At 43.7% G+C, this 26974-nt stretch overlaps 1 protein-coding gene across 2 annotated transcripts in view; it reads right to left on the minus strand.

The window, feature by feature from the left end:
- Positions 1 to 25847, minus strand: part of PPP1R16B (protein phosphatase 1 regulatory subunit 16B) — a 72264-nt gene extending 46417 nt beyond the window's left edge. For both annotated transcript variants that reach the window (XM_040437372.1, XM_040437371.1), the window contains exons 1-2: positions 25684 to 25847; positions 10819 to 11133 (exon numbers count right to left, since the gene is read on the minus strand). In XM_040437372.1, the coding sequence (XP_040293306.1) occupies positions 10819 to 11074 (256 nt within the window). In that variant the 5' untranslated portion in view covers positions 11075 to 11133; positions 25684 to 25847. The remainder of the gene's footprint in view (positions 1 to 10818; positions 11134 to 25683) is intronic.
- Between the last annotated feature and the right edge of the window lie 1127 nt (positions 25848 to 26974).

Here is a 26974-nt window from a genome sequence, read left to right on the forward strand (position 1 = left end):
GCACAGCATCCAAATAAGGATGAAGAATAAAACTGCGGATCCGGTATGCTGGCCATAGACTTCTATTATGACAGAATGCATAACAGAATTCCTCTAAAGGCATTCCGTCATGGAATTGCGTTATGGCCCATGGTAACGGAATCCATAACGCAGTTCACCATATACCAGAACCTGAACTTCAAAACTTGAAGTTGGCTCATCCCTAGTTATTAGTGATTGATAGTATTCTGTATGTAATGGTGTTTTCGTGGTCCTCTTTAAAAAAAAAAGAATAACAAAAATTCTAATGTTGCCCTATAACATTTGCAGATTTTGCTGCAGAAATTTCCATTCCTTTGAATGGAGTTGTTTTGAAGGTAAGTACATGGACAGTGGTGTAACTAGAAATGAATGGGCCCCACAGCAAATTTTTGAAAGAGTCCCCCTCCCCCAGCAACTTCTTCGCAACTCTCCACTCCTGAGGCTAGTCAAGATCGCGCTCTCAGACAAGGCCCGGCAGCCGCTCCGTTAGTGTCCTGCAGTTTCACTGTATATCATGTCATTGCATAACACCATTGAGGGGACCCTGACTATAAAATCTTTTAGTCCTCCTGGATGGGCCCCTTATGAGTTCGGGCCCCAAAGCAGCCTCTTTCCCTATAGCTACACCCCTGCACATGGATTTCTGAAAGTCCCATTCAAATGAATGAAACAGATTTTTAGACACAGACATGAGACACAGCTCCGTATGTGTTTCAGAAAAGAAACACTTCAGGCAGAACTGATACACAGTGTTATGGCAAGTGCAGGGCTCATGCGGCCGGTACATGACTTAGGGATTGTCATGTAGCACACCCTTCAGGCCCCACGCTAGGCATAGCGCAGTGTTTTTCCCTGGAGAGTCCCCTGGTCTTGGACTGATGCACGTGCTTTATAATGCCTATTATGTAATACATAAGAGTACTAATTATAGTATCAGGTAATGGCATGAGCTTTCAGAACCGCATAAACAATCTATTAAGGTGCATATCCAGCCAAAACCTGAAAATTCCACTTTGGTTAAAGGACCTTTATCACCGGTGATCCATCTTTCTCAAGGTCAGAAGATATCACAGGAGGCGCTGAACAGGCAGATAAGGCACTTGTCTAAAGGCAGCTATACACATTTCGGTATTGTCTGCCGACCCGCCAAGAACAGCGGGTTCAGATGACAAGCTAATGTGAGTGGGAAGCTCCCGAAGGATGATGTTGGGGGACACAAGGATCGAGTGAAGTGATTACTTTCGCCCAATACTTTTGTTCTCCTGGAAGATAAGCCCGCAGATTTCTCCCCTCTCCCCAATGAATACACATACACGTTCGGCTGAATGTGTATGAGGGAATCTGGAGGATGTTGAGGGTGATAGCTTTCGGCCGAACGATCGTTCGACTGACAGCTAATAAAAAAAACCTTTTACATGTTACATTCCATTTTTTTGCGGACCCATTGAAGTGAATGGTTCCACATACAGACCTGTAAAAAAACGGAAAGGAAGAAAAATATGTTTGTGTGCATGAGCCCTAATACATAGTTACATAGGGGGTCATTTACTATACTGAAATACGCCTATTCGCATTTACTATTTTGTACGCCTGTTTTAGGCGTAGAAAAAGGTCTAAATGTAAGACAGCTCGGAAGCTCTCTTACATTTAGAACTGGCAGAGGATGCGCCGAAGTTATGTACAGGCCGGCACCAGTGCAGGGCTTTATTAAGACCAGCGTCTAAACAAATGTGCCCAAAGGTTGGAAAAATTCTATCAAGTCCAACCTGCAATCCTGCTATATTGATCCACGGAACAAATCCCTGGATCAATGTCCATCTTCCTTTTAGGGGTGTGGATCAGGGCAATTATAGGAATTAGTGCTCTTAGGACCGCTCGTTCAGAAATAGTTGCCTTATGCAGATGTGCCGCTGGAGAAAACACTTGTTCATCGGGTGATTCAATCTTTTATGTGACATATAAAATCCTTGTTTGTCAGCATTATGGTAATGACTATTCAGCCCATGTAGCCAGAGCTACAACTAAACAGCAGGTTTGTCGGACCCCGCCAATCTGATATTGATGGTCTATCCTGAGGATTGGCCATCAATATTAAAATTTTAGACAACCCCTTTAAGATGGACCACTGAAATTGGCAATTTTAGCTGACATTCATCTAATATGCCTGACCACCAGGGGAGGTCCCAAGATTTATCTCACATCCACAGAATAGGTGACAAGAGTCTCATCAAAGGGAATTAGACTGTTAGGACTGCCTTCAATCACGAGAATGGTTGCCCTGTGTATCCCCATAGAATGGCAGTTGAGCATGGGCAATACATACATCTTTATGGAACTGGTGGACAAGCTCAGACTTTCCCACAGGTGAACAGGTAAATCCCCGGGTGGACCCCTGAGCAAAGCGGGCCCCTAGTTCTCCACCCTCTGCACAAGTGGCACATGGCATTGACTGGGCAGATTATTTAACAAAGTACGTATGCCGAACAGCTTTTTGTGTCTTGTTACAGAAAAAAGAGACTACACTCCTCTAAGGTAGTCTAAACATACTTCCTGTCTTATGTACAACATGATCACCAATGAGAACAGGACACAGAATTACCATATCCTTTAAAGTTTTTTTTCAGAATTTTTATATTGATGGCCTATGCTCAGGATAGGTTATCAATATCAGATCAGCCGGGGGGTCCGACTCCAGCTCCCCGCCAATCTGCTGTTTGGAAGAGTCTGCGGTCTCCTCACAGCTTACCAATCACCTTATATTAGAACGCGCTGTGCATGGTATTGCAGCCCAGGCCGATTTACTTAAATGGAACTGAGCTGCGCATAGGCCATATGACCGATCTACAGTGATGTCACTGGCCTAGGAAGAGGCCCAAGCAAGAGTGTTGCGGCCTCTTCGAACAGCCGATTTGAGAATATCCCACAGAACAAATACCTGTGGTAAGTCCTGATGCATTGACAACAATTATATCACCTGCTCAATACTAAGGAAATCCTGAAAACATGACTGGCAGGTGGGTCCCAAGGACCGGAGTTGAGGAACACTGATCTAGGGCACAGATTATAATTTAGTCCGCTGACATAACATGTCCTAACACCTCCCAATATAGCTCCTAGCTCTTTCTTGAAGAGAGAAAAGTACGGGGAAGTCCTGGATGGACTATGCTTAATTTATTTAGGCTGGTGTCACACATTTCTTATCGCCTCTATTTTGTTTACTTGGGGTTTGATCACTCCGCGCCCAATGACATACCTCAGGTATATTGTCTCCTCTAACCCTATTGCGCTTTTCAAAGGGAGTCTTCTACAACCTGGAACTTTGGGCAGGTGACTTTCCCAGTCGGTGCTGTGGATGACAATATCATCCAGGTAAGCCAAAGCGTACCGACGATGTGGTTGCAGCACAATGTCCATTAGCCTTTGGAAAGTGGCGGGGGCGCCATGCAGACCACAGGGTAACACCTTATACTGGTACAGTGTGATGAAGGCCGTTTTCTGTTTGGCAGCCTCCGTTAAGGGTACCTGCCAGTACCCTTTGGTAAGGTTCAAAACAGAAAAATACCAGGCTTGTCCTAACCTCTCAATCAGCTCAACTACCCGGGGTACCTCGTAGGGTCCCTGCCACCTAGCTAGTAACTTACTGTCCACTGTCGGTACCAGAACCAAAACCCGATCTCCCGGGTTAAAGATCGGGACCTAAGCCTGCCGATTATACACCCGACTTTGAGCTTGCTGAGCTGCCTCCATATGTTCCTTTACCAGTGGCAACACAGTTTCCATACGTTCCTGCATCTGGGTGACGTATTCAACAAAACTTTTATATGATGTGGGTTGTTGCTCCCATGCCTCTTTGGCTATGTCCAACAGACCACGTGGATGTCTGCCATATAGTAGTTCGAAGGTGCAGAACCCACTAGAGGCCTGGGGCACTTCTCGCACTGCGAACATAAGATAGGGCAGAAGGAGGTCCCAGTCTTTTCCATCCTTAGCTACTACTCGTTTTAACATAGTTTTTAACGTTTGATTAAACCTTTCTACTAGGCCGTCAGTTTGCGGGTGATAGACGGATGTCCGTATCTGTTTGATATGCAGCAACATACGGAGCTCCCGCATGACCTTGGACATAAAAGGAGTCCCCTGGTCAGTCAGAACCTCTCTGGGTATCCCCACTCGGGAAAACATCTCTATTAACTCTTTTGCTATGAGTTTGGCCGATGTAGGTCGAAGTGGCACCGTCTCCGGTTACCAAGTGGCGTAGTCCAGGACGACCAAGATGTGTTTGGTGCCTCCTAGCGGACTTTGGTACTGGGCCTACGAGATCCATAGCGATTCTCTCAAATGGTACCTCGATAATTGGGAGGGGCACTAAGGGACTGCGGAACAGGTGCTGGGGGATAGTGGTTTGGCAGGTCGGGCAAGATTTACAAAAGTCATCCACCTCTCTAAAGACACTGGGCCAGTAAAACCATTGTAGTATCTGGTCCTGTGTCTTCTGCAATCCCAGATAACCCCCGAGAACATGTTGGTGGGCTAACTCTAACACAAGTTTTCGATAGGCCCTGGGCACCACCAACTGTTCAACAGGCTCACCCTGCAGCTGGTTTACCCGATATAGCATATTCTGGTGGACCACAAAATGGGGAAACAATCGACTCGGCCCCAGGTTGTTGGGGTACACCATTAAGTATTACCACATTCTCCCAGGCCCAGGATAGGGTTGGGTCTCGGTGTTGGGCTGTACTGAAATTCTCCCCGGAGACGTTGAGGTCTGCCAACCCAGGACCCGGTGGCAACTCCTCCATGTCTCCCACTATTACCCTATGCGGGGTTGTCTCCCCCTCTTCCACCGAAGTGGCAGTCACCCCTACTGATGGCCCTTCGGCCTCAGGTTCCCAGGATTTTGGCCATCCCCCTCAACAAGGCCAATCTCCTGGGCTTATTCCTGTCTCAGGGGTATCCTTAACTCTCACAATCGGCCATAGGGCAGGGAAACCTGGAAAGTCCTCCCGTATTATGAGTTCATAGTGGAGATTTGTGGCGACTGCCACTTGGTGGGTCCACCTGCTGACCACCGTGGTTAGAGACACCAGCGCGGTGGGGTAGTCTTTCAAGTCTCCATGAATGCACATCACCCCAACTTTCCGGCCAGTATACTCAGCGGACCACACCAGGATAGCCCTTAACAGGGTCACCAAGCTCCCTGAGTCCAGCAGTGCCTCCACTTGATTGTCTCCCACTTTCACCTGGCACAAGTGGTCTAGAGCCTCCGGGGTACCTGTGGCACACAGTTTCCTACCATATAGCGATTGTCAGTAACCACAATTAACGTCCATGGGCTCAACCCGATGAGGACACTCAGCCCTGGTGTGGTCAGGTTCCTGACACCGCCAGCAGATTAACTGGGTCCGGCTCATAGGGGGAACCGCCCAGGGGGGTTTCATTGGCTACCGGTGGGCCTGGGGTGGGGAGTTCTGGAGTTTGCCTGCCCTTCTCCCAAAAGAACCCCCCTTGAGATTCTTGGTGGTCTCATAGCGTTCCACCAGGTACACCATTTCCAGGGCATTTCAAGGAGATACCTGGCCGATCCAGTGCTGGAGAGGGGGTAGCAGCGCCCTCCAGAATATGTCAGCCAATAGTCTATCCAGCATAGCTGTGGGGCTCAGCAAATCAAGCTGTAGCCACTTTTGCAAAAGGTGGACCAAGTCATAATACTGGGGTCTTGCGGGCTCAGCCGGCTTAAACCCCCACTGATGTACCCGCTGTGCCCGGACCAACACATTCACCCCCAGTCTTGCCAAAATCTCACCCTTTATCTTTGTGTAGTCGGCCGCTTGATCATCCGGCAAGTCGAAATACACCTGCTGGGACTCTGATGCTTTCCAGGCATCGTGGACACTTGGGGTTGCTCCTGCTGTCTGCAAAGCAAGCACGTGTTGTAGCAGCTACTGGTTGGTCTCTTGCTGCTGCTTATTAGCCTCTCATTGGTGCAGGTTGGTCTCCCACTGCTGCAAATTAGCCTCTATGAGGGCCTTAACAACATCCTCCATTTTGTCGTAGGGCACGGGTTGAAATACAGCTGGTTTGATGTGCGACATACAACTGTGCCCAAAAATGCAAACCCAAAAATATATTGGCGTTCACGCCCGCCTCACTGCGTTTGCATGCATCCTCCACCAATTGTGGGGATTCGCTCTGGTAGTTAGGACTAGCAAATGCAGTATAGAGGCAAAGTACACAGTTCTTGAATCAAACAGCGGTGTTTATTCACACATTGGTGTATAACAAAATGCAGAAAGGTGTATCACAAAACGCAGGTCGCTTGGTGTTTGTTCACACACAAGGAAAGTCCATAAATAATAAAAGTCACCTTTTCTCCTGGGTGTTAATTTACACCCTGTTAGCAGTTCAGCCTCATCAAGTCCATAGGCGGCCTGTTCGCCTTTAGAGGGGCCTGAGTCCTACAGCACGGCTCAAACCTCAAATCCCAGCACAGCCCTCAGTTCACAGCACACAGACTCCTGAGCTCCACTGTCAGAGGGAGGTAAATCCACCACACTTGGCAGTGCTGGCTGGTTTTTATGCCTGGCAAAACCCGGCCTGGAACATGGGGAGTAGTCACCCACCCAGCACTTTGACTTACTTATCAGAGGCCAGAAACCTCGGTGACACATACTTTCCATCCACGATGATTCCAGGTACCTTCTTACACCTCCCATTGTTCTTAAACAGAGGCCACGGTTTACGGTCAAGGACCATGCCAAGTAAGAATCTGTATTTTCTTGGAGTGGTCATGGCAATACCACAGAGAGCTGCATTAACAGAAGGGTGATCTCCCTTTGAGAACAATAGGAGTCAGACTCTGCATGGCTTCCAGGTGGGTTTTTTGCACAAAATCTGCGCCAAATTCTGACTGCAAAAGCCACCGCGTGAACATAACTTTACAGGTAATGAAATGGGAAGAAATTGAGCCACGTATAATGGAATAGCAAAGCTTTTTGTGCATGCCCAGGATTCATCCTATTCATTTGTATTGAGCAGCTCAGAGGTGGCCAGACTCTAGATAGGTGCGCTGCCAAGAATATGGCCAGGATCAAGCGAAAGAATGCAGGGGCATCTTTGTAAACTCAGTCACCTCTGCAGGAGCAGGACAAAGACATGGGGTACAACCAAAAAATGAAGTTAAATGCAGAAATTAATATTATTACATCAGGGCATATTTGAATACAGATTTCTAATATGGGAAACACCTTATGTCTTATAAGTCATAGATACGGCTAAGGCCTTATACGCACATCCGTGGTGACATCTGTGACAAGATGGTCAGTGGTTCATGTCTGTGAAGAATCTACGTTTGGTCCATGTGTCCATTTTTTTGCCCTCTGTGTGTTATCATTATTCCATGAACAATGATGGGCAGAAAAATTAGTTTCCAGAGCATTTCCTACCAGTGGCACCCATGTTGTGTTTTGGTTTTCACAGTCCCATAAACTGTAACATGCATAAGGGAGCTGTAACCACTGACAAAATAGGGTATGCTTCCGTTGTGTCATATGAATACACACATTAACGTCAATGGATGCGTGAGTGGTCCTTGGAGGCCATGGACAGCAAACTTCCCCGATTCACGGATGTGTAAAGTCTCAGCTGCTTTTAGCCAAGCTATATTGGAATACAGCTGGAACCACTGGATTGTTTCAATGGGTTCTTTGGTCCATTCATTGTGGTCTTGTTGCACAAGATGAACCTATGTACAGCACATAAGAACATTTATGATACAAGCCCCTTAACTCCACCAGCATTACCATCATACATTACATTCATAGTGACTTTTGACTGTTGTACACTGCTTTAAAAGTCCTTGGTTTTTCAGAAAATGTTTTTTTTTTACAAGACGATTAATCTTTATGTTTCAAAACCAGTGAGTTGAAGAATCCAAGAAACCTCACTTGTGTAGGTACAGTGTCCAACCCTATGTTCTCTTAAACAAAGATCTGGTGCTCAGCTCTCTCAAACCCGCCAGTTCCGGTTCCTAACAAGTCTGCATAACAAGCTTCACCAAGGTTTATTGGTACAGAAATAGTCAAGTGTCCTTGTGCTTCTTTAACCCTTACTGACCTAACCTTGATTTTGACCTGATATCAACGCCTCTATAATTCTGAACGTAGTCATATTTCAATCTAATGCTCAATCTTTTTGAACTCTCAATCAGAATCAGACAGAAGTCATCACGCGTACGTCAGCAGAGCTTAGCAATTATATTGGATTTCACATTATTAACCTTTATCCCAATGCATCCCGTTAACCTGACTTATATCACTCTCATTCTTAGTTCACCACAGGTATCGGCATGTTACAACTATACAGCAGCATGGGATGAAAGACCTACACTACACAGACAACCCACTGATAATAGGCACTGCGTAATGCTTCATTTCCCCTGCGAAGGCGCTGTAGAAAAATTGAAAACATAATGACAGGTTTCCACAAGATGAGTGATCGTTTTTGAGGTCCCAGCAAGGAGACCTTTTTTCATCAGGACATTATTTACAGATTTTCCAAAGTGAAGAACCCCTTTAATCAATTAATTTTCATGATATTGTTCTATTCAAAGAATAATCTGAGGGGTTTGTCTGGTCTTGTTAACCCTATTTTCCCTGAGCTTTTCCATTATGTGGTAGTAACTTGATGAAAGGGATGCTTATGGTAATTATACATTCATTCTTGCCTACATAAAAGTGGGTATATGATGTGCTGATGGGTTGTATGAATGGGAGTTTTATGGATGTGAACAAGCCATTAAAGGTCATGAAAATTAGCACTAAGAAACACCTGGAAATGAGTCTACAGCAGGTACAGTACATTTATGACTATATGTGATAGAATCGTTTTTGACATCTACAGACTGCAATGGAAAAATGTATTTCAGGTGACAATCTATTAACCAATATTTCCAGAGACATCTGCTGTTTTTGTGACCTTAATAGTATATTGGTTGGTCCCCACCCGCCCTTGACACTGTCCTGCCTGGATACAACAGCCAGCGGTGGTCAGGACTATGGAAACCACCAAGTGAGCTGTGCTATGCTGTTTCCGTAACTCCCATTCACTTGCAGTCTCAACCATCTCTGTCCACTGCACAGTTTTTCTTCCGGCAAATATGCAGGAATCTGTGATGGAGCTTCCAAAACAGATAAGAAAAGCGCATAATCCAATTACACATGCAGACACATGACCATGTCAGGGGGAAGAAGGGGGAATTCTCCTGCTTGTGTGATATCTCATACTCTGATGTACAAGATATCACAGATCAAATGTCTCTATCTTCACTGCTCGCTTCTCCCTCTCTTTTTATGGAGGGATTTTACATGCTGGGCTACAGCAGAGTTTCACAACATAAGATCTGACTGTGAAGACTGGAGTAATTACAGCACTGCCTTAAAATTGTTATAGAGTGGAATGCAATGGTAACTTTAGATATTTACATTGGTAACTGCCACCACAGCAAGCCCTAGCAGCATCAAAACAAAGGTTTAGTACAGAGCCGGGCAAGATGATAAAAAAAAAAAATAACTACTTCTAAGCTATGTTGGCATCATCATGAGCATTCAGACACATGTATGCATTTTATAAACTCAGATAACACTTGGCCATACAAATTAAATAAACGTTGACGGAAGCTGCCGATTATCTCACAATCTAATATGTACTGGACACCTCCTCCTTTGTCCCCTGACAACAGATGTTGACGGATTAGAAGGAACAGGCATGATGGATTTTTTAGCTGCTCCATTCAGTCCCATAAGTTGAATAAGGAGGGGGACACACAAGCATTTAAGCAGGAGATCAAGGCTCCTGTTCTTGTGATCGGCGGGGCCCCTACTGATTAGACATTTATCCCCTTCCAGTTTTCATAATTGGACAACCATTTTAACATGCCTGAACATTTGTTCCAGTGGGGTGTAAGCTGCTGCCAGAGAGGCACGTCCCACTGAAATAAACATGCACTCTCGGCTGAGGGTAAGTGCATCAGCTATTGACCAGCCTAACCCATTCATTACTCTGATTAATTTGGTTAATATGCCCCATTCCATTATGTATTCATCTGTCTGTTCCTATGTTATGTAGCCAGCACAGCACAAGATTATTTGGTTACAGGCTTATTATGTAATGTGCTGTTTTTTTTTCAACCTCCTTGCTAACAACACTGAGTGCATCCGCCCACGATCCCACATACGCAAATGGTTTTTGAAGCATCTGAATTCTATGACTAACAGAACTAATTTCTAAACACTTGTAATTTTAATTCCCACACAAATCAGCACTTGTAGTAATAGCTGTGATCTGTACTGAAGAGGGTTAAAGAAACATTGAGCAAAACATATACTGGGGCGGAGGGGGCGATGTATGACACTGCAATGAGACTACTTGTATCATGCTCTGCCCCCTCAGGGTCTGCACCTAGTGTAGCATAGTGTATCGCTGAGACCGCTCCTTTAACACATATCTGTTCTGTCTCGTATAGATCCATAAATGCTTCACCTGTACTTATATCACAGGAAAACTTAGCCCAATTATTCAAGCACAACCTTAGCACACACAGCATTGATTCCTGAATTTCTTCATACTACATAATTCAATTCCTTAATCTAACCATAGACACAAACCTATAGCCCCATCCAAAGGAACAATCCAATATGCATGCATTATTAAACCTATTGTCCAGTGATATAGATGGGAAATTCTTAGCTAATTGTTGTTCTGATCATGATTGTCAATTGTTATCTGAGATGAACTTACCTTCTTCTGGGTCATTCCTCAGACAAGCCTCATGGAGTGTGACACGTGAGGGGAAAGACACTCTTTTGCTCCTGGTGGGGGTCTTCCTTCTGGCTTTCTGCTGGCGTCGTCTCCTGTTCTCTTCTTCCCTCTCATTCTGGGCCCATTTTTTCAGTTGTTGCTCCCTTCGCTTCTTTGCAGCACGTAATCTTTCTAAGGTAGATGCCTTCTCCAAGAGCTGAAGTTCTGTTAATAGATCCATTGGCTTTGTGGCCATATCTCACTGTCAGGATAGCGTAGGCGTCTCTCTCACAAAATGTGGATGTTCTGACATATCTGTGAAATAAAGAGCAGCACTATGACATTCAGATGTCTTGTGTCTAGTGAAAACACTCAGTTGCCCGAAGCCAAAACAATCGAAAAGGGCTTCCTGGGACACTGTCACTTTCATCTTTTTGTTATTATCACTCATCTTTAAGTCTTTTTTATGTTCACTCCGTGAGACTGTCCCTTATTACTGTGTAAGATGTCGTGCAATGGGCATCAAGCCAAGTTCCTCTCTAACACTTTTCCATTGTAGTTTGCTTTAGATGTCCATTTTGGGCACCTGCCACTCATTCATCTCAAGCAGGAGGCAAATAAATTACTAGAGATGGCCATACTACTTAGATAGCTATTGGGTGAATGCTCATTCAGCCGACAGCCATTCATTCCGATCCCCCATCCAAAGACATGCCAGGCCTGACAACTCTTCCAGCAACTCTGCCTTCAGGAGAGATTTAAAATACCTCCATACACATTAGTTGGACTCCTGACAAAATTGGGACCTCTAGTTCATCTCCTGCCAGAGCAAAATGATCAAGATTTGAAATTCTTTTTGCCTGATCTTTCTTTTTCCTCAACATCATGTGTTGGTAGAAAGCCAACTGGCTTCACCAACAACGGGAGTTTCAGCCAATGGTAATCTAAGGGTCTTTACACAAGTCATGAAATGAGACTGTACTCTTAGAAAAGTGGAGAAGAAAGTGTGCAGCTAGGTAGCCATCACTATAAAGATATCTACAGTTAATACATTCTACAACTGGTGACCACATGGCTGGACTATCCACCTTGAGGATCAAATCCTGGTCTGGGTTCAGGTTCAGACACAATCATGAGGCCCAGCAGCAATATGACTCATGAAGTCCAAGTAGGACAACCCAACTGGCAAATCACTTCATTATAGAGATTAAAATTTTTAGTGGGTGGGGCGGTTTCAAAAATAACTACTCAGCCGAAAACCTGATAAAACTCATTTACCTATGCCAGGGTTTATCAACTCCGGTCCTCGGGACCCACCTACCAGTCATGTTTTCAGGATTTCCTTAGTATTGAGCAGGTGATATAATTAGTGTCCATGCATCAGGATTTACCACAGTTATTCATTCTGTGGAATATTCTTAAATCCTGACTGGTAGGTGGGTCCTGAGGACCGGAGTTGAGAAACCCTGATCTATGCACTTGCAGAGCTGGGGGTTGGCCCATCTGAATGATTAAATGCAGTGGTCCCAATGTACTCTAGTCGGACACTGGGTGTTCATTGAATAGTACTGGTAGTCTACAATACAGCGACGTGACCTAATTTGTAATCTCTGATCATTCAGCTGTGTGATACATCCTGTATGGTAACAGAAACAGAGGCATCAAATGAAACCAAAGCCGGAAAGACAGATACAGACTGGGCCACAATGTGACTTCCTGCAGTGACAAAGTGACACATAGATCAGCACAGAATATGACGATGGAAAGTGCACAGAATATGTAATAGCATAATGTATAAATGGGACGGTGGGCCTGAATATATTGTTCCTTAGATTATAGTAAAAAGATTCCTTTTCTTTCCAACAATTTACTACCTACATCTCCTGGTGAGTTCCCAGTCTAAATAGACATCTTAAAGGGGTTATCCTATAATTAATGTAAAAAATGAAAATAAGACATCATATAGTACATGGCAACCTCTTTCTAGCAAAGCTAGAACCAGCCCTGTGCCTTACATGGATCCAGAGATCTCCCTATTCATTGCTTTGCTAGATTTACATCAAGCTGACAGCTCAAGGGGAGTGTCTTCTGTGCTGCAGCTCAGGGGGCGTGTCCATGCTCTCCCTATCACAGCTCAGGAGACTGTTGAAGGATGAAACTGAGCATGTGCGGCCATCTCAGTGAGCAGGACAAAGAAATAAGAAAAGAAACAAACAGCAGGTTGCGCCATACAGATACATTTTATTGAATAACTCAGTGGCTATACAAAATTTTTAATGACATGACATTACAAAAGTATTCAGATCCAGGTGCTGGTTTGAAAACTTTAGAATATTTTTTGTGGGACAACCCCTTTAAGGGAGGAATCCATAGAAAGAAAATGAACATCCTACTCTAAGTGATACAGAAAAAAAGAACTTAAAAAGCAGTCATGGAAGGAGCTATTTATCAAGTGCCAGTGGCAATACAATGGTCAATACTGGTTCCTTCTCGAATGAAGATGGATATGGGATGTTTATTGGTCTGAAAGCAAAGCCTTCTCCTCTGGGTATTCTGGTGACAGTCCTGTGACCTGCATAATATAAGGATACTGATGACCGCCACAAACTCCCACTTCTTCTTGTAGCTTATCTCTATTGTCTTATCCTACACGTACAGAAAACTGTTAATATGATCAGTGCTGAGCATTTGTATTGATAAAATGGGCACCTGTACAAGTGAATATATTCTTTCTAATTAATGCAGTGGTTATCAGTTAAAGGGGTTGTGCCACCGCTAATTGTTATTTTAATATACCGTAATTTGGCTTTACAAAAGAGTCACTTTTGTAATTTTATTTACGTTACAAAAATGCTCCAGTTGTATGATATTCTCCATTCTTCATTATTATGGCTTAAAGTGCATGTCAACCTACTGGGTCGCACAATTGCTCAATTCCATTCTTCAACTGCCACCAGCCCCAGCCCTATTTACTGTTAGGGCTGAACAATAGATAGGGCTGTGACAGTTACAGGGAGAGAGCTGCAGCAGGAAGAACACCCCCCCCTGAGCTGTGATAAGGAGAGAGCTGTAGCAGATAGGGCACACCCCTGAGCTGCAGCAGAACAAACATGCCCCCTGAGTTGCTAGTCACAAGACAATCTAGCAAAGCAACTGGAAGAATTTATGGGAAGATCTCTTGGTCCATGTGAGGCACGGGCTGGTTCTAGCTTTGGTAGAATTAAATTGTCATGTACTATATGATGTCTGATTTATGTTTTTTTACACTAATCATGTGATAACCCCTTTAAGTTCTATCTAGTAAAAGATAAGCAGCTAATGCAAGGCTGTAATGGGAGTCTCATATCTCTGCATATATACATTAAGGGAGATTTACTAAGCTAACTGCACCAGATTTCTGCCTTAGTTTACACCAAAGAACTGACATGTACACTATGCACCAGATTTATTTAGTATTTTAGATATCTGTTGTGCCTCACTAGATAATTTTTAGAATTGTCTATAAATAGGGGCAGAGTGAACCGCTGTGATCAATTTGGTGCATCTTCTTCCTGTCTGGTCTAGACAGTAATAATACATCTCTCCTATTGACCTACAGTGTGTCTTCAAGCAATTGAGTAAAATAACAATCCAAGGAGATACGTCAATTTGCATTCGGGTTGTCCTCAAAAAATTGGAACAGAACAAAAGAGAAGGGCAACATTTCCCAAGATTTTCTTTACCAGGTCAGGACCAAAGTAATTTCAGTCTTCAGAACCAGAGTTCACGTGGGTTAGTTTAACAGCTATAACTTTTTTATTTTTATACACATGACAGTAATTTATAATTTTTTTTAGAAGTTTTAGGCTTATAGTTTGACAAAAGTAGTATAAACACAGGGGGACATTTACTAAGACCGGCGATTTAGACGCCGGTCTTAGTCCCTGTCCGCTACAGCTTGATACGCCTAAGTTATGTAGGGTGCCGGCCGCTACATAACTGAGGTGCATAATCCGGTGCCTGTTCAACAAGATGAAATCTACACCAGCTTCTTTGCTGGCGTAGATTTAAGTCATTTTTCTACACCAAAAACAGGCGTAGAAAATGATGAATGAGACGGTCCTGCCGGGCTGCCCTCTTCCCCGCCCACACCATGCCCCCTTTTTTTGGAACTTGAGAAAAGAGGCGTAAGTGGCATATACAGCAAAAAAGGTGCATATTTTGCCGCAAAACACGTTTGCGACAAAATCTGTGCCTTATATAGGCCAAAAGGTGATGTATATTTTTTTTTAAATGTCCCCCATACTTTTTTTTTTATCTTGTAGATATTTTTTTTCCAGCTATAATATAGTATTACCCAGAAATAGATTTCCTATTTGCATTTATAATTTTCTGTTGTAAATGTTGATATATTACATGTCCATTTTGCCTAATTGGGTCTTGGCTAGTGATGCAAATTTTTTTATTTTATTTATCTATATTTATTTTTTCTGTCAACTTAGGTCCAGCAGCAGCCTCCTAGCACCTGCATTCTGGTGATCGTATGACTGGTTACATGACCCCGGGGACTAACAAAGACAGCGTCCTTGTGCCTTTTCTATATACAGTGGTTACTGAGTGCTGTGTGTGTCAGGACAGAGAAGACAGAAGTGGTGGGGTTCCCCAGCTTTTACAGTGGGGGACCTGACATTTGGCTATAACCAGCTAAAGAGTGTGCCAAAAAAAGCGGGCTGTCGTTAATCAGTTACAGGATGTTTCCTTTCTCCTTTGGATCCACATTTTGATGGGCCACCCTAACCAGAGAATATTGGATTGTTGGTTGATCCAGCCAACCAGATACCTAAGAAACATCCCGTGCAGCTTCTATGGGACCCTGGGACAGATGGAACCAATCCCACGTTGGTCTCTTCCCTTTTGTTATTGCATGACAAGAACCTGTGCAGGACTACCTTCTCCAGAGGAACTGCATTATTGGAAAACAAGGGTACAGGGTGTTGGCCCAAGGCTTCATGGTGAAGGCATGGAGGGTTAAACTGTACCTAAAGATTCAACTAAAATGTATTAAAACCTATTCTACATGTGAAAACAAGTGTTTTTGTAATATACAGTGCTGCCCATAATTATTCATACCCCAGGCAAATTTTGAAACAAAAATTTTATTGTTTGGTCACAATGATGTTTCCTTCATTTGGTGTAAAAAAGGAGAAGCCTTCAACCCAAAGAACACCATCCCCACTGTCAAATATGGTGGTGGGAACCTAATGCTTTGCTGGTGTTTTTCAGCCAATGGACCAGGGAACCTAATCACAGTAAACGGCACCATGAAAAAAGAGCAATACATGAGGATTCTCAACGACAACATCAGGCAGTCTGCAGAGAAACTTGGCCTTGGGCACCAGTGGACATTTCCGCATGACAATGACCCAAAACACACAGCAAAAGTGGTGAAGAAATGGTTAGCGGACAACAACATTAACGTTTTGGAGTGGCCCAGCCAGAGTCCAGACTTAAATCTAATTGAGAATCTGTGGAGGGAGCTAAAGATCAGGGTGATGGCAAGAAGACCCTCCAACCTGAAAGATTTGGAGCTCATTGCTAAAGATGAATGAGCAAAAATACCTGTGGAGACATGCAAAAAGTTGGTCTGCAATTATAGGAAGTGTTTGATTGCTGTAATAGCCAATAAAGGCTTTTCTATTGATTATTGAGAAGGGTATGAATAATTTTGGACTGGACACTTTTTGCTCAAATGTAAATAAAAGCTGAGAAATTCCCCCCCCCCCCCCCCCAATAATGCCTCTTGTACATCGTCTTATTATCTTTTAGGAGACACCTATGTCATTCTCCATCAAAAAATTACTTGCTGGTTCAATAAATGTAACTTTAAGTAAAAATTTGCCAGGGGTATGAATCATTATGGGCAGCACTGTCCTTTAAGTATTTTTTAAATCAGTTTTCCTTGCAAAAAAGGCACCTAAAATTCAGGTGTGCGGTTTGGAATCCAAACTCTCGTACATGCTGACATGTTAACGGTGTAGTGGCGTACGGATTCCACAGGGGCTGCAGTGAGCTGAGTATAGGCATAATGTTAGGTAAGTGGGTAAGACGTATATGCAAACACAAAAATGTCCTGTCCTTACTGGACATTAGTTATTAGGCTAAAGGGCCTTTGCTGTTTAAAGGGAGTCTATCACCAGGAAATTCATAGTAAAACCAGACACCATGCCTTGTAGAGCTAGCTCAGCTAAATGTAATTATACCTTTCACTTAGTGGCCCATTGTTTCATTATGGAGAAAAAAAAAGTACTTTTAATGCATATGCAAATGAGCAGTTAAGTGCACCAAGGCCGGGCTCAAGGCACTCTGTGCACCGTTGTACCTCCTCCATCCTCTGCCAGCCCCATCTTCTTCTTCATGGACAGAACCAGGTGAAATTACTATGCAGGACCCTGGCAGAAGAAACAGGAGGAGCAAGGGTGCACAGAGTGGCTTGTGTCTGCCCTTGGTGCACTTAACTGCTCATTTGCATATGGATTAAAAGTACTTTTCTTTCTCCATAATGAAGCAATGGGCCACTAAGTGAAAGGTATCATTACATTCAGCTGAGCTAGCTCTACAAGGCACTGTGCCTGATTTATCAGTGAATTTTCTGGTGACCAATGTCGCTCGACAATTTTTATAATGATAGTCTATGGTGTCGCACTGCAACATGCTGCGACTGCAACGCAACAGTCGCAGAAAATCCATTTGAGATGGAATTTTCAGCGACTGTCGCAGTCGCAGCATGTCGCATGTTGCAGTGCGACACCATAGACTGCCATTATAAAAATTGTTGCGCGACATTGGTGCAAGATGTCACGCAACAAATGTTGCAGTGTAGTTGTGCCCTATCTGTAGTCGCGCGACAAATGTCGTCGTGTAGACCTAGCCTAAAGGGGTTGTCTAATCTCAGACAATGGGGGCATATCGCTAGGATATGCCCCCATTGTCTGATAAGTGCAGGTCCCACTGCTGGGACCAGCATCTATATCGAGAACAGAGCCCCAAAAGTGGTGGATGGCGCACTGTGCATGCGCAGTGGCCCTCCATTCATTCTCTATGGGGCCGACAAGATAGCTGAGCGCTGAGCGCTCACAGAAGTTCAGGTTTGGGTTCAAGGTTGTGTAGATTGTATTATTTCCCCTTATAACATGGTTATAGGGGATATAATAGAATTCTTAATACAGAATGCATAGTACAATAGGGCTGGAGGGGTTAAAAAAAATAAAAAAATAATAATAATTAAACTTACCTCAATCCACTTGTTCGCGCAGCCGGCATCTCTTCTGTCTTCATCTGTGAGGTAAAGGACCTGTGATGACGTCACTGCGCTCATCACATGGTCCGTCACATGATCCATCACCATGGAGATGGATCATGTGACGGACCATGTGATGAGCGCAGTGATGTCACCAGAGGTCCTTTATCTCACAGATAAAGACAGAAGAGATGCCGGCTGCGCGAACAAGTGGATTAAGGTGAGTTAAATTATTTTTACATTTTTTTAACCCCTCCATCCCTATTTTACTTAGCATTCTGTATTCAGAATGCTATTATTTTCCCTTATAACCATGTTATAAGGGAAAATAATAATGATCGGGTCTCCATCCCGATCGTCACCTAGCAACTGTGCGTGAAAATCGCACCGCATCCGCACTTGCTTGCGATTTTAACGCAACCCCATTCATTTCTATGGGGCCTGCGTTACGTGAAAAACGCACAAAGAGGAGCATGCTGCGATTTTCACACCACGCACAAGTGATGCGTGGAAATCACCGCTCGTGTGCACAGCCCCATAGAAATAAATGGGTCAGGATTCAGTGCGGGGGCAATGCGTTCACCTCACACATCACACCCGCATGGAAATCTCGCCCGTGTGAAAGGGGCCCTATGTCCCTGGACTACAGTAGAATGGTGCATGCACAGTGAAGCGAAGTGTTATAGTCCATTAGCATTCACTCTTCTGCTGTACTCCCGACACATAGGGGGTACAGTAGCTAGAAAAGAATGGAGAGTAGGGGATGCCAATCAAATCTGGAGGGCATGCTTAGCAACTGGACTGCCTGTCTCTTTCTGACATATTTACTGTGGGTATAAAATTGATTGGTAGCACATGCTCTCGTGTAAACAGAAGACGTCCTGCCAACAAACTATGTCCTTTATGAGAGGAGGAAATGGAATGACCAATTACAAGGACGATCGTTCATTCAAACCCCTCCCAAAAATTGCCCAGTGAAAATTAATCGCTGATCAACTTCCTGTATTGTCAATCAGCATTTTGTTACCAGTGATTTATTTGCTGGTGTAAAAGGACCCAAAGATGTGGAGTGAAATAAAAAGTGACATTATGATGGGGAGGAGGGAAGATGCAGGGCTTCATCTACAACAAAGTTTATGGGACCATATCATAAATTAAAGGAGTCGTTCTCTACATTACTTTGGCGCATCCACTGCCGCTCTAAGTCTACTTTCACACTTGCAGCAGAGTGATCAGGCAAGCAGTTCCGTCGCCAGAAACGTACGCCAACTGATCCTGATCAGTCTTAAAAATGCCTGATCAGGCAAAAAAATGCATTGAAATGCCAGATCCGTCTTTCCGATGTCAACCGGCAAAACAGATCCGGCATTTATCTTTTTCACCTTTTTTTCGGTCTGCACATGTGCAGACTGGAAGGACGGATCCGGCACTAATACATTCCTATGGAAAAAAATGCCGGATCCAGCATTCATGCAAGTCTTCAGTTTATTTCACCGGAGATAAAACCGTAGCATGCTGCGGTTTTATCTTTTGCCTGATCAGTCAAAATGACTAAACGGAAGACATCCTGATGCATCCTGAACGGATTTCTCTCCATTCAAAATGCATGGGGATAAAACTGATCAGCAATTTTCCGGCATTGAGCCCTTTTGACGGAACTCAGTGCCGGAAAAGAAAAACGCTAGAGTGAAAGTACCCTAAATCTACACCAGCTTCCTTGAACATGATAAATGAGACAGACCTGGCGGCCCACCCCCTTTGCCGCCCACGTCACGTACCCCTTTTTTAGACATGGCGTGAGCGGGGGAAATAAAAATGGCGTATATCAGTTGGTAAATGACCCCTTAGTGTTTTTTGAATTCCTTTCAAGCACCACCTCTCGAGTCCTAAGGTAGACAGAAATGGTGCAACATTTTTGCCAGGAGTGTTCTGTAAAGATTCTGGTTACCCATGTCAAAATCCAGATTAGTAGGGTTTCCACATTACTGAAAGCAATGGCAGATAACTATGGGTACACCATCATTATCAGATCTCTGTGCTTTCTGGGACCCCCATCGATCATGAGGACGCAGGGGCCTTATCTCTGGTTTAGTGCCGTGGTCCCTTCACAGTTTCCCCCTGAACACTGGTACCCATGTTCACCCACTGTGCAGGCAACGGAAACACTGCACCACAGCACAGAGGGTGACCAGGAGTGCCACTGTGCAGGGAAACCTGTTAGGGGACAGTATCACTAAACCAGATGATATCTAATGTATCCAGTTAAGGAGAAGTCTATACACTGCGTGCAGAATTATTAGGCAAATGAGTATTTTGACCACATCATCCTCTTTATGCATGTTGCCTTACTCCAAGCTGTATAGGCTCGAAAGCCTACTACCAATTAAGCATATTAGGTGATGTGCATCTCTGTAATGAGAAGGGGTGTGGTCTAATGACATCAACACCCTATATTAGGTGTGCATAATTATTAGGCAACTTCCTTTCCTTTGGCAAAATGGGTCAAAAGAAGGACTTGACAGGCTCAGAAAAGTCAAAAATAGTGAGATATCTTGCAGAGGGATGCAGCACTCTTAAAATTGCAAAGCTTCTGAAGCGTGATCATCGAACAATCAAGCGTTTCATTCAAAATAGTCAACAGGGTCGCAAGAAGCGTGTGGAAAAACCAAGGTGCAAAATAACTGCCCATGAACTGAGAAAAGTCAAGCGTGCAGCTGCCAAGATGCCACTTGCCACCAGTTTGGCCATATTTCAGAGTTGCAACATCACTGGAGTGCCCAAAAGCACAAGGTGTGCAATACTCAGAGACATGGCCAAGGTAAGAAAGGCTGAAAGACGACCACCACTGAACAAGACACACAAGCTGAAACGTCAAGACTGGGCCAAGAAATATCTCAAGACTGATTTTTCTAAGGTTTTATGGACTGATGAAATGAGAGTGAGGATGGATGGGCCCGTGGGCTGGATTGGTAAAGGGCAGAGAGCTCCAGTCCGACTCAGACGCCAGCAAGGTGGAGGTGGAGTACTGGTTTGGGCTGGTATCATCAAAGATGAGCTTGTGGGGCCTTTTCGGGTTGAGGATGGAGTCAAGCTCAACTCCCAGTCCTACTGCCAGTTTCTGGAAGACACCTTCTTCAAGCAGTGGTACAGAAAGAAGTCTGCATCCTTCAAGAAAAACATGATTTTCATGCAGGACAATGCTCCATCACACGCGTCCAAGTACTCCACAGCGTGGCTGGCAAGAAAGGGTATAAAAGAAGAAAATCTAATGGCATGGCCTCCTTGTTCACCTGATCTGAACCCCATTGAGAACCTGTGGTCCATCATCAAATGTGAGATTTACAAGGAGGGAAAACAGTACACCTCTCTGAACAGTGTCTGGGAGGCTGTGGTTGCTGCTGCACGCAAAGTTGATGGTGAACAGATCAAAACACTGACAGAATCCATGGATGGCAGGCTTTTGAGTGTCCTTGCAAAGAAAGGTGGCTATATTGGTCACTGATTTGTTTTTGTTTTGTTTTTGAATGTCAGAAATGTATATTTGTGAATGTTGAGATGTTATATTGGTTTCACTGGTAAAAATAAATAATTGAAATGGGTATATATTTGTTTTTTGTTAAGTTGCCTAATAATTATGCACAGTAATAGTCACCTGAACACACAGATATCCCCCTAAAATAGCTAAAACTAAAAACAAACTAAATCTACTTCCAAAAATATTCAGCTTTGATATTAATGAGTTTTTTGGGTTCATTGAGAACATGGTTGTTGTTCAATAATAAAATTAATCCTCAAAAATACAACTTGCCTAATAATTCTGCACTCCCTGTATTGATGAGACTGCCTTCCAGGTATTCCTGTGAAGTATTATCAAGGCAGAAGATATGCAAATCAGTTCTTTCTAAAAGGATAAGAAAGCTGATTCTCTAATGCCACCAGATGTAAGGTAGCTATCCTATAAGTCAATGCACGACTATTTGAATAATAAGTTAGTAAGGATAATAAGAAGTATTATCAAGGCAGAATTTAAATGGGTTTTCCAGGGCCAAGCAGGATCCACCAATCACCAATCTACGGCGACACTGGTTGTGGCCATGATCGCAGGAGCATCACAGTGTAGCAGTGATCCCATAGAAATGAATGGGATTGCAGCAAACATGCGAGTCGCGCTGCGTTCTTATTCATTTCTATGGGATCATCACTAACCTGTGATCCTGGCAGCGACCAGTGTCGCCTTGTAGCTGTACTTTTATTTCAACTTGTTTGCACAAAAACATTTCCATCTCAAAGTTTGTGGATCAGCCTCTCTGGAACCAAGGATAGGGGAAGTGCTGTGGACCAGGCCAGAATCATTTATCTTCCTGGTGCGTGTGCAAATGAGTTGGATTCATAAGTTTCAACTTTTGCCAGGGGGAAGAAAAGTTCCTATCCTGTCCAAAGCACCTCCACAATCCTGGGTTGCAGAAGGGACTTGACTATCCATAGACCAGACTGGAAACCTGGTATTCAGACTGAATGATGTGATGTTGGAAGATTTGGGATTTCCAAAAAGAGGCACATCACTTGGCCGGGTTCCAGAGAAGCTGATCTACTCAACAAGAGAGAAAGTATATTGGAAACTTTCCTCTGCAGGCAAGTTAGGATTAATTAAGGTGGGTTGATGGGTCACACTGGGTCCTGGAAAGCCCTTTCAAAGGATATGTACAGTAAACCTTCTCGCAAAGCATGGAAGGTACAGCGGTGCTCCTAAGAGTGCTCTGCAACTTCGGCCTGCATCGGTTCTGCTCTGTTTTAGTACAGATCCTTTGTACTTTCTAGGGACCCGTACTCTGTGTGCTGCAAAAGCAGAGCAAAGCCAATGCAATACCAAGGGGCAGAGCGCTCTGAGAAGTACCACTGCACCCTCTGGGCTTTGAGTGAAGGTTTAGGTACCCTGAGCTGATATAATGGATAAGGCAAATCCATGTGTCCATTCTGAGGTCTCTTAGATGTAATTTAAGGCATAAAAGCAAAAAAGGAAAACAAAAATAATGAAAAAATGAAAGACTAGTTAATTAATAGATACACTTTCAACTATGGACATTGGAATCCAATTTCCCTAAAAGATTGAAGGCACTCGTTGCACCCACCAAATAAAACTGCAGATCAGGTAAGATTGCAAGCTGCTTCCACCTACTCAGACATTCAGTCAGGTGGGCGGTGTGTGGGGGAGTACCTTGTTATCCTGCAATCTGCCGCTTTTCCCTTGTTGCTGATATATTAACTCATTCCCACTGTGTCTTCAACCTGACTGAATGTTGGGAAAGCCTCCTAATCTGCTGTTTTATGGGAATTTAGTTAGTAGAGAAGAGTAGCTGGTCCGGCAGGGGTTGGTGGAGCATTTGCCCAGGGAGTAAGGTACCTGGACGAGCATTAACAGTGCACTATTCGTTGCCAAATATATAAAAAAAATGGGACATACCAGAGAAAGACCATTCATATGGCCATCTAGAGTCAAATAAGTCAATTCTCATTCATTTCTAGTTCTGACTGGTTAACAAAAGTAAAGAACAGTTCTTTTGACCAGTGGTCACCATCTTGCTATACCTGTGTGCCTTCCCATAAGGCTTGCTTCACATGTACGTTGAAGGCTCTGTTACCAATTTATTTCACATTTGAGTTGAATAAATAATATCTCCTGCTGTTGCAGTCTTTTAGGGAAGCCCAACATCAGGCTCCATAGAATCCAGGTTGTAAAACCATACACATTAGATGGACATCAGCCTAACCCCCTAATCATTAGCACTAAAAAAAACTAATAAAAACCAGAGCCAAGCAACACATACAGTAGTATAGTATGGACAGTGATACGGCAGATGCAGCTAAAGAAACTTATAGGTGGGTGCTCACCAATACAGATCCTAATAGGTCAAACAGCAGCAGGATCCCGAATCGTCACAGAAGAAGACTGGACACATGTAATTTGCCTTGAGACATGAACTGAACTTCAACACTGGAAGCAGAAAAAGAAGGATTTTTGTGCCAACCAGAGATGATCCAGATAATTCTTTATAAGATCCACATATAATCTACATATAATGCATTTTGTGGATGAAACTTCCCTTCTTCAGATGTAAAAGGAAATTTATATCTGAAGAAGGGGAGTTTCATCCCCAAAACCTGTTATATGTTGACTATATGTGGCTGGTTGGCGCCAGAATCCTTCTTTTTCTGGATTCAAAGATGAAGTTCAGCTCATATTTCCCTCCTAATGAGTAGGACTGGCCAACCATCTAATGACCATGGAGGGGTGTCCCGACTCTCCTTCAATGACGGATGCTGTGGAAAATAAGGACTGGGCATGTTGGATTTCAACATGGCTAATCCGTTGTTCTTGAGGGAGATGGTCTTTCACCAGGGGTTTCTGGTGGCAGCTTATTCCCCTATTGAGAACACATGTATGTTTGGCCAAACCCATTGTGCATGAGTATTCTGGGCTCAAGATTAATGTCTGTTGGTCGAACACGCTTTTTTCTGACAGCTGTCTAAGGTATATGGCAATCTTTATACTTTTGTAGAACAAACAGACCTTCCAGGAACTCTTTCCACTCTCTATAGCGTCCGTGGTCAGTCCTATGTTCTCAGTGCTCGTTGGAAATAATTATTCCTGAACTATGCATAATTCCTTTAACTTTGCATATCTTCTTCATTCATGAACTTTAAAATTCAGAACTTATTTACTCAACCTTTACATTTATAGAAACAGAACATTGAAAATGCATATTCTTCATTTTCTGACCAGACGAGAAGAATATGACTGTGACATTAGGCAGGCGAGCACCCGTGTGTAGTTATGCACCTGCTCAACAGCTGTGTCCTGGGATTTAGTCAAATGCTACAGCTATGAAAAAAGGTAAAAGGTGATCGGTAAAGATTATCCAACAATCTCCAGGGCTCGATCACAGAATAATGGCTCGGTGGCAGATGGAATTATTTGGGGAGGGGAAAAAAACCTCGAACATAGGTCTCCAAGTACAAACTCCAATGCAGCCTGGCCTTAGCCATAGTAGGTGATAACGTAATATGATTGAGGGACCCATTGGGTTTTGCCATCAATGACAGCACATCTGTACACAAAGGTCCTGAATAGGTAGGTGGACTATCAACGAATTACATCTCTAGAACTACTAGAGCCAATTTTACCCCATCGTAATTTAGCCATGTACGCTAAATGCAGCAAATGTATATATGTGCCTTTTACATATATCAGCTAATATCAGTCATTCTGGATGACCACTACACGTGCTCACTCACACACGATGTGCACACCGGTGGCATGATGTACAGGTATTATGTGTCCACTGAGGATAAAGCACCTGCAGCAAAGTGATAGGAGCCATATGTACAGTAATTCCTAATTTATACCACTATAATAATAGATCATATGGTAGAACTGTTGGTTTACATTTTTTATTGTGATATATATATATATGTCATAGGAAATATAGCATACATAGTATGTCATAGGAAATATAGCATACATAGTATAGTATACATACATTACGGCTATGCAGATATACATAGTACAGATCATCAATAGCCATACATACCTGTGTAAGCAGCCTGGGAGCAGCAGTCAAGGATCTGGAAGAAGTATTATGGACAGCAGACAGCACTTGGGGACCGATGCAAATAGGGAATGAGATCCAAGTGACAGCATAGAGGGACTAATGCAGACAGCCCTGCACACAGCAGTATAGACACACTACTCAGTGCTACTAGCTCTGCAGGGTAAAGAGAGGAGGCGTCTGCTGCAGCCTCGCAAGCCAGAAAAGAGGAGGGGGAGAGTGCAGAGACTTCTCATTATACAACTCCACCTACAGCATAAGCTAGTGCTGCTCCATCTACATACACCACCGGCTGCATGTCTCCTACAGTGCATTGCACTCTGCATACATTTACATTAGCATTTTGCCTTGGATATATACGTCATCAATGATTCATTTCTTTGCTTTATTTGGCATCATTTTATATCCATTACAACCGGCCTGGATCTGTATCTTTAGCGGACAAGTACTGCATCATGAATACACTGTACACTGTGCCTATATTCCATCATGGAAGGTTCACTCTGTTCTCCAGGCTAGCCTTATATCGTAGGGTGACCTGGGCGGTAGCTTCTGTGGGCACCCCTTGCCCACCATATGATGAGCACAGTCTAATAATTATACCATATAGCCTCTGCTGTCATACCATCAATGGGCCGTGCACCCACCTAAAGTCAAACCTGCTGCTCAAAATGGCATTCAAGTCCATTCTGTCAGGTTTGCTTCACTGGGGCAGAATGGCTTGTTGGTCCCCACACTGGCACCCAGCAACCCTTCCAGTTATGACCCTGGGAGGATTTCTTATTTGCTAAGCCCAGGACCTTGGGTCTGCAAGATTGTGGAGTGACCCCCTATGGACAATATTGAAACTGTTGCAGTCTTGATGTGTTGTAATTAGAGATGAGCGAATTTGTAAAAAAATGTAATTTGCCGGTTCACCTTTTTTTTTATTTTTTTTTTATTTCGTTCGATCCAAATATATTTGAGCCGAATTTCGTAAAAAAATGGCTATTTCCTGGCTGCAGAGACCCTTTAGGTCCCTTGGCGCTAACATTGACCTGTAAGGCTAAGTTCATACTTAAGTTATTTGGTCAGTTTTGGCCCCGTGACTGCCCAAATAAGTGAAGTGTGCAGTGATTCTAAGAGCGAACCCTGTCAACTGCATGCCACCTTGCAGACGAGTGTTGGTCACGCTGCGAGTCCGCAGCACAGCTCCTGGCCTGAACTCCCAGCGCTGCCGGGGGTCACATAGCTTTATATTGATTTATGATGCTATGTAACCCTTACAGTTCTG

Source organism: Bufo bufo, chromosome 6, assembly GCF_905171765.1.
Source record: "Bufo bufo chromosome 6, aBufBuf1.1, whole genome shotgun sequence".
Lineage (NCBI taxonomy): Eukaryota > Metazoa > Chordata > Amphibia > Anura > Bufonidae > Bufo > Bufo bufo.